Source organism: Eptatretus burgeri, chromosome 9, assembly GCF_056783735.1.
Source record: "Eptatretus burgeri isolate ZD-2024b chromosome 9, Ebu_testis_v1, whole genome shotgun sequence".
Lineage (NCBI taxonomy): Eukaryota > Metazoa > Chordata > Myxini > Myxiniformes > Myxinidae > Eptatretus > Eptatretus burgeri.
Genome location: NC_140969.1, coordinates 94825056 through 94838522, shown reverse-complemented (window position 1 = coordinate 94838522; position 13467 = coordinate 94825056). Strand labels below are relative to the sequence as shown.

Below are 13467 nucleotides of genomic sequence, written 5' to 3'. Positions count from 1 at the left end.
TTAACCGAAATCTATAATTTAACTCATAACATGTTACTTTTAATGTTAACCTCAACCCAAACCTATCATTTAACCCACATGTTACTTTTCATGTTAATCCAAATCTATAATTTAACCCATAACATGTTACCTTTAACGTTAACCCAAACCTATAATTTAACCCCGACATGTTACTTTTCGTGTTACTTTAAACCTATAATTTAATCCATAACATGTTACTTTTCATGTTATTAACCTAAACCTATAATGATGCATGAAACAATGCTCAAACAAGCTACTTGTCCTGACCAATTGTCCTTGTAGTGGTTTATCAGAGAGTGGGCTAGTATTCTCTACATAGGGATGCCATGAAAAAAAGTGTCGGTCCACCCGCTACATACAAAACTAAAGTTGGAGTATCTGCTCTAAAAAGTCACTAAGGTGACATATGAGAGTCGACCTGGTCTGTTCAGCTGATTGTCTCGGCAGGGATCACTTTTCAGTCCTCCAAATCATGGCAAAAGTAAACGAGAAGGGCACTCTGTGACATCGACCGACATGCATCCACCCACATTATTACATCATTATACACACTTGTACCAAGTTTGATTTAAATCTCTGAACCTAGATTAAAAATATTAAATAATTCTGGCTGCCAGACCATGCGTCTGATTAGGGTGAAATTTAAAACGTACTGTATATTCTCCATGACTACTCGATCATAACTATGACGTTTCATGTCGATTGATGAAGCGGTTCAATCAAAAAAAAATAATTTTTCATTTAATTCAATATGGCAGCGAGACCATGTGACATTAATTATATTAGTGAACACATGTGGTATTCCCATGGCTTGGGGAACATGTGGGTGAGGTTTCCTCACGATCTGTTGAGCCATTCTGGAAAAGAAGATTTTAAAAAGTTTATTCTTAAAAAAAACATTAACTGCCAAACCATGTGACCTATGATTGTCATCGGTGGAGAACATTTTGTTCCTCATGGAGAGGCGATCATACCTGTAAAGTTTTGCCTCGATCTGTTCAGCCGTTTCAGAGAAGAAGATTTTTTAAGGTTTTGATGTTAAAAACAATATGGCTGCCAAACCACATGACCGATGATGTCATCCATTTTTTCCCCCCCATACAATTTAGCCTGAGATGACCCTCAAAATTTTTCATACTGATCGGATAAAGCGTTAGACGTAGTATACATTTATGACGTCATAACGAAGCCACCTATGACATCATCAAAAAAAATCACACTCATTCCCATGAGTACTTGACATGTGCCAAGTTTGAAGTTTCTCCATGGCACGGTTTCAGCGATTCAGAGGTCCAAAGTTTTTCCAACGTGGTTGCCACACCACGTGACCTACGACTCATAGCCATCATTAAAACATTCTGCATGAGTAGTTGCACCTATGGTGAAATTTTCATGGTCAATCAGATCAGCGGTTGCAGAGAAAACAGAAAATTAGCCTGGATGGACATACGTACGGAAGAAAAGAAAACCCGAAAACATAATGACTCCAGTGATTTCGTGAGTGGAGGGATTCAAAAAGAGCAAAAAATACCGAGAGTCAAAACTGGAAAATCTTCTCATACATAATCATCATCATCATCTTCATCATCTTCAGCCGGCATATTTCCAAGCTGCCTCTCTCAATGGCAATGACTCTGGTACCATCCGACAGTTTTGCTTGGTGCAGCATCCTTCGATATTGTAATTTTAATAGCTTTGAAAGGATTCCACAAAAAGTATGCAAAACTGCATTCCTATGTAAAGGAATAGGAATGTAACAGATGAGTGGGCGGGACTACGACTTTCAATCAGCTTGATGGGGGCGGGGCTACTAGACATATTTGCTTTAGCAACAATATATGGGTGTGGTTAACGGTGGAACAGTATCAGGAAGTCGGTGACAGAAAATACGTACTATTTTGAATGTTAGATCATCTATATTCTATAAAGTATTGCATTCCCATTACAATGTGAGCACATTGATAATGTTTGTACCACAATATATGTCAATCAGTAGTTGAACATCTCCATATATTTCCAAAAAAAGTAAAGAAACAAGTAATAAAGTGCAAAAGGATGTAGGGATGTTGCTCAAAAAGTACGTAAACAAGGTAGGGAATACGGATGGTCACGAGGAATCATCATGTGTCCTTACATCTTTCTTTGAATAATGGTTGTCCCGAAAAAAGACAAAGTTGTATGCAAAACACACACGTGCACACGCACAGTCTTTTCTAGGGCCAACCATTATTCAAAGAAAGATGTAGGGATGGTTTCACATGACCATTTCTGATGACCATCTCTTCCTTGTTTACATACTTTTTGGAGGAACATCCTGACATTGTTTTGCATTAAAAAAAGTTTATTTCTGGTGATATACAGTATCCCTCCCAAGTATTTTAAAAGCTTCAACAGCATACAGGCCAAGGACCAAACAAGGGTGGAACCTCTCAACAAGGACAAAAGAGAGTGGAACCTCAACATTAATGAATAACACTACAAAGTGAAGGATGCAACATTACAAAATCAAAATGGATTGCTTTTTAAGTATTTCCGTTAAAACCCTGCTCCCCTCTGCCTCACACCTCAGAGTGCCCTCATTTTTGTAATGTACCTTTCACAAATTAAATGCTGATTTGAACACTGGTGTTTTAAAACACGATTATTGTAACACAGCAATAACACGATCAACATGGTCATATTGTGTGATGTTCCACTGTAGCATCGTATGCAGATGTAGTTACCCGGATGTTTGATACATGGTATTGACCATTTAGATCCCATGGTGGTGGTTCATGAAGTATGGTTTCCAGTTGATCTGCTAATCTGGTGAACAAAATGGTGGGAAAAGAAGACATTCCACCCCGCACCCCAAACATCATATCCTCCCAAAATTACTTCCGTTGCACGTACATGATAATTTTTTTGGCTCAACGGTCCTTTAAGCACCCACCCCACCATTTTCAACAGTGATAATTTGCAATGTCTACTTGTATCTATTAACCAATTAACAACTCTGATCTTACATAGTGTCTTCATGGAAATCAACCACCAGGTCCCTCTGGTCATCCTCTGGGTAGAGAAAGGCCACTGACCAGGCCAACCGGCCTCCAGACAGGAGTACAACATTTCCCTCACGTTCTGGTGCATCAGCCCCTTCCTCAGAATCAGCAACCAGGGAGTGGGTCACAAGACAAATCCCACGGTCCTGGTGGGGTGCAACGCATTTCCAGTTACATCGGTTACATCATGAAGCACCAAGACAACATAAAGGTACATCTTGACAGTGCCCCAGAGCCAATACCTTTTCCAATGAAAACACATAAAATGCATACAAGGTGACTTGGTTGTCAATTCCCAAAATGAAAAAAAGTGAAAAAGGCTGTTGCAACATTGATAGGATGCACTGCTTTCTCTCTGCTAATTTAAAATGTTCTCTTCCTCTTTTGATATTTCCTACCTTAAGAGCCTGAAGCAGTGCTGCCTCCTTTGTGCGCGTCTTCCTCTCGTCTCTTTCCTTCTCCTTCTGTCAATTGGCAGCATACAAAGTTTAAGATGTGACTTATCAGCCTGACGTTTACTGGGCACATGCTCATGAGTACTGTGACCAGTTATGGTACACCTCCACGGTCAAGTCCGTGAGCTGTCTGCAAAAATTCTTTAGAATCTTCACTTGCCAAAATTAAATAAATAAATAAAACATCACCCACAAAATGGTGCAGAATAAAGGAAAATTTACTCGACAAACCTGCAAGATCACAAGCCCTCTTCAGTTTGGACTGGATTGCGAGCGGCAAGAAGTCACTAACATAGCATGGTCACGTTTACGTCTCAAACACACACACACACACACACACACACACACACACACACACACACACACACACACACACACACACACACACACACACACACACACACACACACACACACACACACACACACACACACACACACACACACACTCTAAAGTGCCTCAAGTGTGCAAAACTCCTGAAATAAATTGTACAAGCCCCGTCAATCTCCACAAAATTGCCCAAACTGCAGCTATCGCATCTACTCTTCTCAACAGTCATGTAAACGCTGACATTCCCTCAAAAACAGTATCAAAGGTGCGTTCACAGCAGTTTGTGGACCATCTATTTACTATAACGTGTTTGGTGGACATGATGGTATTTTACTAACTGCAACCAACAGCAGCCAATAGTTCCTCTGGTTTACAAAAAGTTATGTAGGTCATTGTAAGGGTATAATTTGTGTACCAGAAACTAACGAACATGACAATTCAGGTAACATCTCTCGAGGAAGAGCTTGGAAAATTATCCATAATGGCGATTTTTAAAATTTTATTAAACCTTCCAGTTGATCAATGCGACACAGAGGAACCAGTAATCAGTGAATAGTAATCTTACTTTTGTTCACATGTAACTATTTTCCAACGTCTTAAGTTCCATGATCCACATTATCAAAACTTTAGAGCAGCAGAACCTGAAGTATTTCAGCAGCAGTCCTAAAAATACTTGTTTTTGATATATGAAGTCGAGGCTCGTGGGAGAGCTGGAACACAGAACTGACCAGAACAAGGAGAACATAGTGTAATGGGGGGATGATCCAAGATAACGAAACAGTAAAGGGGGAAGACTGAACGACACAATGAGAGGGACACTTGGAGGAGGAATGGGCAAGGGGAGGGAGAGGGAGAACAAACTGGATAAAAACTTCAAAACGGCAAGAGGAGGAAGGGAAAACCAAATGGATGAAACAAATGGAACAAAAAACAGACAGGAGAGTGAAGGGGGGGGGACAATAACCTGGAAAGGAAAGGGTGGGGATGGAGAGGGTTAATGAGAGTAGACTTCCCCCAAGCTCAATGGCTGCGTTTGTGTCATCCAGCAGTACTGAATTTTGTGTCGTGTATTCATCTGTATATCCATGTGTGTGAGACATGTGTGTTGCAGTTCCACTATGAGCCTTAGATTATGTAAAAAATAAAAACGATCATGGATAAGGATGGGGGATGACTTGATATGGTGGTGAACAGCAGTCTTGAAGCCCTGGAAAAAGGAAAAATGTGATTGAAGAGGAAGTGGAAGTCAATTCTACAGGCGGGGAAAAAAGAGGAACAGATGAGCGGAGGTGCGCAGTGATCCTGGATTTAGGTAGTTTCACCAGAAGGGGGTTGATGGTGGGCTGTGTGTATCCTGCAGAAACCTGGAGGGAACAAATCACTGAAAGAGCAGAACGTACAAAAGAGAAAGGAGGCAGTAGAAGAGAGAGAGAGAGACTACCAACCTATTTGCATTGTGAAAGTGATATGTCCAGAAACTCAGCTTTATCATAGGAGATACCAATGATCTTGAAGGCTTTGGCTTCTGCAGCATCAATAAGTGCAAGGTATACGGCAGGAGCACCAGCCCAAAGGGGAGAGCACTACTCCATCAAGCTGTGGATGAAGGCCTTGTCGGTGGATAAAAGTTCAGAGTTGCGAAGGAAAGAAATTGCATGACAGAGGATGCCCAATCAGCAGCTGGCTTTGGAGGTCAACTCAGAAATATGGTTCGCCCAAGAAAGATCGTAGCTGATAGTGAGTCCCAAAAGTTTGAGTGAACGAAAATATTCAAGGAGGTCTGTTCAAGAAGTAAATGGTATAGGGTTCACCAGACAGTCCTTTTCTGGAGGAGAGACCAATTTCAGTTGAAAAAAGATTAATGCTGCAACACAGTATGTATTTCATTGTATCCTGGGAAGCTGGGTATGCAGAGCAACGAGGCAATGTTCAAGTGAAATTTTGGCAAAAGAAAGGAAAATGAACCCAAAACGAGTTGCTAGCAAAATGAGTTAGAAGGTGAATTTCTGTGTTGGACCATTTTTAAATCACTACCATAACAATCATGCTATCATTCGAAAGGATAGGCTGGCAAAGGTTGATGATATGGATTTTCTTGAACTGTTCAGCTAAAATCAGTCAGAAGAGGATTTTTCTTGTATCCAGTGTTGAGGCTTGTGGAGGAACGAGAACACAGGACAGGCCAGGATGTAACAGAACAAAAAGAACAGGAGAAAGAGTGGGGGGAGGAGAGGAGGTGGACGAACACACAAACAGCTGGTTTGAGAAAGAAAGCACGAGGCACATGCATCAGAGCAGACAGAATTGGCATACCCACTTCCAAGCCTTGGTGAGTAGGCCAGACACTGACAGGGACACAGATTCGACAATGCACCACAACAAAGTACAGCACAGCAAAATACAGAAAATTGGATGCAAACACAACCAACAACGCAGGTATGAAGGAGGTGCAAGCTTGGTTCCAGCTCAACCCGTCCAAGTGGAGAGACTATATATTGGCCATTTGCTTCCTTGCCATACTAAGATGGAACAGAGAAGTGCCAAACTTGCTTGTGCAGACAATGCATTATATTGAGTTATGAATTGTCAGTTGCTGAGTCGTTGTGTTAAAATTAACAACCATCCAGAAAGATCTGTAGAAAAGGATATTAATGGAAAAAAAGACGAGAGAGATTATAAAAGTGATGAAGACTTGATGCCTTTTACAATTACTCGTAGTACGAGTGTTTTCAGAAAGGTGAAAAAGAATGGCAGAAAGTTTGATTTCAACTCCAACATCAGTGGTTTTCCCAAAAACGCTGGGACATGTTGGGTCTGATATGTGTAAAAGTTACGCCAGGATACTTCAACAAACCCGACATGCTCAAAGTTGGTGTAACAACAATAAGCAGTGACACAATGATCTCACAATGTCATGATAGTTCAGCCCCCCTGATAGCATGGGGGAAGGCTTGTTGTTGTTGTAGGGTTTGTTTCTACAATTTGAGCCCCCAGTTTATAATGGCACCACAGAGTTTCTTCGACCCTTAGGAGTACTAAAACACCAATTAATTTTATTCCTGCACTCTCAACGCTTCCAATTTCCGAGCGGTATCTCGAGGTCGAATGGGACTTTCGGAATGAAAACTTGCATCAACTAGAGAGGGAGCACTCGGGAGAGTGCAAAACCTCTGCCGCCAATACTGCTGGGTCACTCAAGTGAACCTTATATCATATTCATTAAATATGATGTCAACAGTGCTGACAGAGTTATAGTTCTTTTCTCCATTTTTTTTTTTTGGGGGGGGGGGGGGTTTGGAAATCACTTAAAACATGTAGAAATGCAAAAAAAAGAAATCGAAATTTTGTTGAAAAAAAAAAGTTGCAAAAATGTTTTTTTCTCTAAATTTTTTTTTTTGGGGGGGGGGGGGTTGGAAATCACTTAAAACGTGTAGAAATGCAAAAAAAAAATTTTCTCTAACAATTTCTTTTGGAGGGTATGAAATCACTTAAAACATGTAGAAATGCAAAAAAAAAATTTTTTTTCTCTAATTTTTTTTTTTGGGGGGGGGGGGGACCAAGTCCAAAATCTAATGGCATGATCCTTGGACCATACCTAACCCCCCCCCCCACCAAGTTTCGTCGAAATCCGTCGAGGAGTTTTTCTGTAATACTGTTCACAAACAAACAAACAAACAAACAGAAAGGGGTGAAAACAGTAACCTCCGATCTTCGATGGCAGAGGTTAATAATGTGAATAGAAAGTACGTGAGGCTGATCTCATTTTTTTGACCTGGAGCTAATTTTAAAGGAAACCTAATTATAGGCATTTTACCATTTTTTCAACCATAGCTTTGACTAAAGTTTCTCCGATTGGAATGAAATCGCCCTCCCTAGATAGCCGAGAGCAAGGTGCATTTACACTTAATTTACAGCATACCCCTCCGAGTTAAAGGTCAAGGTCTTTGAACCCCTAGGAGTACTCAACCACCATTTAGGTTTTTCTGCCAATGTCCGAGCTGTATCTCAGAGTCGGCTGGGATTTTCAAAATGAAATTTTGCATCAATAATGAGAACAAAAAGTATGTGCAATTGACAGAATTTTCTTTTGACCTTGACCTAATTTTTAACATCATAACCCAATTATAGTCATTTTAACATTTTTCACCAAAACTCCACTAAGGTTTATCTGATCAGAATGTGCCATCCATAGATAGCCGATAGCAAGGCGCATTTATCCTTCATTTACATCATATCCCTCTGAGTTGAAGGTCAACGTCAAATCGTGGTCTGAAAAAAAACCCCAAAAAACGCATTTTTTGTCAACTCTCAATTCTGCCAATGCGGAATCTCAAAGACCGTTTTGCCTTCCAAGATATTCTTGCGTCATAAGTGTACCTGGACTGATTTTCCATCCATCCATTGGGAGCATACTCTGTACAGAGCGTTGGTGCTGCCTAAGCAGTCTCCTTGGCTACTGGGTACAATCCTGGACGGGTCACCACTCCAACGCAGGATACCAGCAAGCTGGCACTCATTTTGCCGACCTGGAAGAGTTCACCCCACATGTTATAAATTCAACAGCTAAGCGGGATTTGAACTCAGGACCCAACAATCCCAAGCCCACCACTCGAGCCATTAAGCCAACACCAGGCATGTGGACTGATGTTGTGAACCTGATATTTGATTCATGTCGTTGACCTACTTTTTTCAGATTGACCTAATTGACTAAAAGCACCTTTTTGATCATAACTTTAACAATTGTGCCCCGATTTTCACGATGTTGAGTTCTATGGATGGATTGTTGATGGAGACACAATTTCTTAATTTACACTCTATCCCGAAATGTTGAAGGTCAAGGCCATTTCGTGGTCTGAAAAACATGTGGTCCTCATTGGCTCGCGGGCCAATGTTAAATCACGGGCGATTGCCAAGGGTAAGCCTTGGTTGGGGGAGGCTTACCCTTGGCGATCGTTTTATGATTGTAGACATCGAGTTATCGATTGTAAATGTCGTGGTGGCGTCATAAAATAATCACAATGGTTCTATAACCTTATACCCATAAATTAAACTGCATTTTAATCTCCCACATCACACACCACCCAGTTACATGGCAGTCTCATTGTGATGATGAGATGCCATCTCACTCTTCCATGAACCTCCACCTTATGTAGAAGAAAAATAAAGAATAAAAATACTTCCAGTGCTAAACGAGATTGTCAATTAATTTGCTTGTCACATGCATTCTCCAGTTCCACAGAGACGCAGGAGGATCCAATCGGTGGTATGCATAACTCGCTTCAGTGATGAATTACATCAGCAATGATCAGACATGCATACCGAAATAAGGCGATTGGCAGAGAGTCTTGGTTTTGAAATATTCATTGTGATGATACGCTTACATTCACAAGTTAAAAATCTCAACCATTCCGGAACAAGAAAGCTACCATCGGTGACTGCATTTAAAATTTTCTATCATCTCCAATCTGAATGTCTGTGCTTCGATTCATTTTTCATGTCAGGGTGTCAAGACGAGTTTGGCACTTGCTTTTTGTTTGTTTCTTGTGGTTCTGGGGAAAAACCTGCAATGCCTCACCCCTTGAAATACATATCAAAGATCCTTCAAGTCACGCAGCGCAAGCAGAAAATATAAAGTACTTGCTCTGAGGCGCTCTGCTTTCACACGGATCTGAAGCAGGGAGGTTTTCTCTGAACTTTCGACCTTTGACCCGCTGAGCAGCGTCAATCCACGATCGCACCAAGCAACAGCTTCTCCATTGCATTCGAGGGCCAAGCAGCACCGAGCTCCTTTAAACACAAAAAAAGAGGTAGTGCCCTTTTTTTAGTATTCCACAAATACCATGGTAATGGATTTGCAACAGAGCAATGGTATACTGTATTTCAACGAACATAATCACGGTATTATTTCTTCAAAGAAACAATACTATGGCATCATCTTAAATTCAGCTCAAGGTGTTTATTGTCTTACTGAAAGTCATGGAAGAACAAACATTCCTTTATAGTTGTGAGTATAACCTACATGTGCATCTGATAGGCACGGTCGAGGAAGTCATCACCCGACTGTATAAACTGAGGAAAAAGTTACAATGTTCAGTTTTAGAGCGTCATATCCCAGAGGAAAGAGTTGGTAGCAAAACAATTGACTCAGAGAGTGAGCACCTCCATTAGGAAGATATCAACCGCCTTAGCCACTGCAAAATTTATTGGGAGGGAAGTCATCATGCACTTGACTACAGTCGAGATGAATCCAATAGAGATGATGTACCAAAGAAAATCAACAGAATGTTGAAGAGAACCCTGTGTTGGATTTCACAATCAACAGAATTATTCTCCACCATCCATCCATCCAAACATCCATTGGGACCATACTCTGTGCAGAGCGTTGGTGCTGCCTAAGCAATCTCCTTGGTTATTGGGTGCAATCCTGGACAGGTCGCCACTCCGACACAGGAGACCAGCAAGCTGGCACTCATTTTGTCAACCTCGGAAGGATGACAGGCAGAGTTAACTCCACCTAGTGGAAATTCAACAGCCAAGCAGGATTTGAACTCAGGACCCTTGGATCCCTAGCCATGAAGCCAACACCAGGCATATTCTTCACCTCAAACCTCAAAATATGATGGAGGGGTTGAAAGGCCATTTGAATGCAACGTGAGCAGAGATAGACATTACAAGGAATAGCAGACAAGAGCAGGTGCGCAAAAGCCTTTCATCATGTGGTCAGCATTGTGTCATAACATGGCATGGTATAAACAAAAGGTGTCCTGGGGCTGGAAAATGTAAAAACAAAAAAAAGTTTCATTTATTAACAGGTATAAGTACACATTGTTCAAGTATGATAAGAAGGTTGGTGGAAAATGTTAGAACACCAATTCAAAACTTGCCAGCAATGCCCAGAAAACGGGAAGGAATGACAGGACACAGCTCGGAAGCAATAGCAGCAATTCCCACAGGCAAGCATGAACAAACCGGGAAGAGACGTTGGAGTAAGGGTTCAGATAATGATCGAGGGATATGAAATGAAGAGTCAAGGCTTTTCACTCTTGCGGTGATTTGAGGCGCCGAAAACACATCAAATGGCTGCAGTGCAAGGGTCATGATGAATCATCGATAAAACGGTGTGTTCAATGATGTTTAGTAAGATCTCTTCTATTTTTTTTGGATACAATGTCAAGGCTTGTATGAGAGCTAAAACAACAAATATGGGTTTGTTGTTGCATAGGTCATGCAGAGACCATTTATTTTGGAAAAGCCATGACTTAATGCCGAAGAAAACAATTCTTCTTTTACATTTTATGGATAATTTTTTTGATACATGAACTAAGGCTCGTCGTTGAAAAAAATAAAATAAAATAAAAACAACACACACACACACACACACACACACACACACACACACACACACACACACACACACACACACACACACACACACACACACACACACACACACACACACACACACACACACACACACACACACACACACAATTGTCTAGTATCGGCTATTCCTGAAATATAATACAATTTAAAGGATTGCTGTAAATGATTGTCGTGTCCATGCTGGTTAAGACCGACCTGGACCGATAGCCGAGCAGTTCTACCCTGGAGGCGAACACGTGATCCTTGGAGATTATGGCAAGCACAGGGTGGGAAGGCGGCAAGCACGTACCAGACGCGTTCACCACGACAGAGGACAAGGGCTGATACTCGAACCCACAATGAATAGACAGACACAAGCAATCTTAATAAATGTGGGTTTAATGACATAAATCAGATATTTATAATGGAAATAAATCAAAACGTGATAGTAAGGAAATGTGAGGTGAACTAAACCGAATTTTGAGGTGCCGCCACAAAGACAGTTACAAAAACGGACAAGGGGAAAAGATCAAACAAAATAACAATTGAAATCCTTCAATACAGCGCGTGGTGAATCAAATGAGTATACTAATGTTAAAATATGCAATTTATGCTTTTTCAGTTGAAAAACAATTAAAAAGCGTACTTTATATTTGAAATGTAAAAATCTTGTTATTATTGTGATAAGCACCTTTATATATAACAGAAGGAATGAAATCGTTCGATACAGCGTGGCAGGAGGCCGCAAAAGAATGATTGTAAGTAAATTTCAACTACTAATGCATGACGAAACACTTGTTTATGGCTAATATTAAAGAGAATGATGGCATAAGAAGAACTTAGCCTGGAATCCTCGTGCATAACACCACCCACACAACACACGTGGTGTCCCCTTTGACCAATCAGGAGCAGTGCAGTTACAGTATCGTTTCCTTCAGCTCGATTGGTCTTGTCCTGCACGTGATGTTTTCGGTTTTTTTTTTCATTCTTATTGAATCTGAGGAGATTATTTTTTCGTTCTTGTTGTAAGTAAATTTCAACTACTAATGCATGACGAAACACTTGTTTATAGCTGATATTAAAGAGAATGATGGCATAAGAAGGACTTAGCTTTCTGCGTTCGGCGCGAAATGCCATGGTGGACGGAAATGACGTCTTTCCTTCGTTCGTACATGAGGGGAGCGTTTCTTCGTTTTTTTTTTCCGTCAAGCAATAAATTAAATGGTTTTCACATATATAACACATTAGTTTCACAAATTTCCATTGAAATACTCGGGTATTTCCGTCAATTGTCACCATTTCCGTCGAGGTTACGCACTGCATCTACCGGACGGCCATCATTGGCTGTCTTGAGGCACGTGGGGGGGGGGGGACAGGGGGACACCGGACCCACCGGAGACGTGGTAGACGACGCCGGGGACATTTCAAACTCGGTGCAATTGTATACAGCGCACGCGCTGTAAAAATCCCTCCTTTATTCTGGCACTTGGCTTTGAGTCCAGAAGTGATCTCTTATGAGCTTGGGCGATCGAATCCGCATCGCCCTGCGCGGGAAGCTCGCAATATGGCGCCAATCCACTCTCTGTGCGGGAAGCGTACGGGAGGTAGTTCATGCAGATGGTCCCTTCGTTAAGTGGCCAGAAACCGCCGTACAGTCTCTTTTCACGATCACACTTGCCGACGCCTCTCCTCTGCAAAATGGTGCCACCTGCTTCCCCGATGGCACAACACGAGGCTCCAAGACGCGGTCTCACACGACCCAGCCGAACAGTCAATGGCTAGCGTCTTCCTCCATCACGTGTGCAAATTCACACAAACAAACAACAGGATTCGTGGTTCCTTTTCCGTCGTGTCGAGAGTGGCCAGGCAGAGCCTCTGTCTCAATCGCGTTCCTCACAGGATCTCCCTTCAGGCTCCTGTTTTTTCCCGACCGCCGATCATGCCTCCATCATCGTCTCTTCTCTCTCTCACTCATCCTTTCAACATCACTCCCATCCATCATCCACCTTCGGAGCATGGTTTGTAGTTGTCATTACTAGAGGTGGGGTTTTCACCTGCTTGGCACATTTGGCCTGGTTGTTGTTCTAAGGACGTGATTCCTTTTTATCGCCGGTCTTGTAAATGCAAAAATAGAGGAAAAGATCACAAGGGGCAATTACATACTGGGAGAAATGATCCAAAAACTCTACCCAATTTACAAAGCACCCCCCCACCCCCGCCCATGTGGTGACACGTAACACTTAAGCTCACAGTTTCCT

The 13467-nt window shown here is 41.7% G+C and overlaps 1 protein-coding gene across 1 annotated transcript in view; it reads right to left on the bottom strand.

Annotated features, from left to right (window-relative positions):
- The window catches only part of TTC4 (tetratricopeptide repeat domain 4), a 68616-nt gene that overhangs the window by 9158 nt on the left and 45991 nt on the right, over positions 1-13467 (bottom strand). The window contains exons 5-8 of the mRNA XM_085896194.1: positions 9489-9634; positions 3461-3526; positions 3027-3208; positions 2745-2826 (exon numbers count right to left, since the gene is read on the bottom strand). Of these exons, the coding sequence (XP_085752320.1) occupies positions 2745-2826; positions 3027-3208; positions 3461-3526; positions 9489-9634 (476 nt within the window). The remainder of the gene's footprint in view (positions 1-2744; positions 2827-3026; positions 3209-3460; positions 3527-9488; positions 9635-13467) is intronic.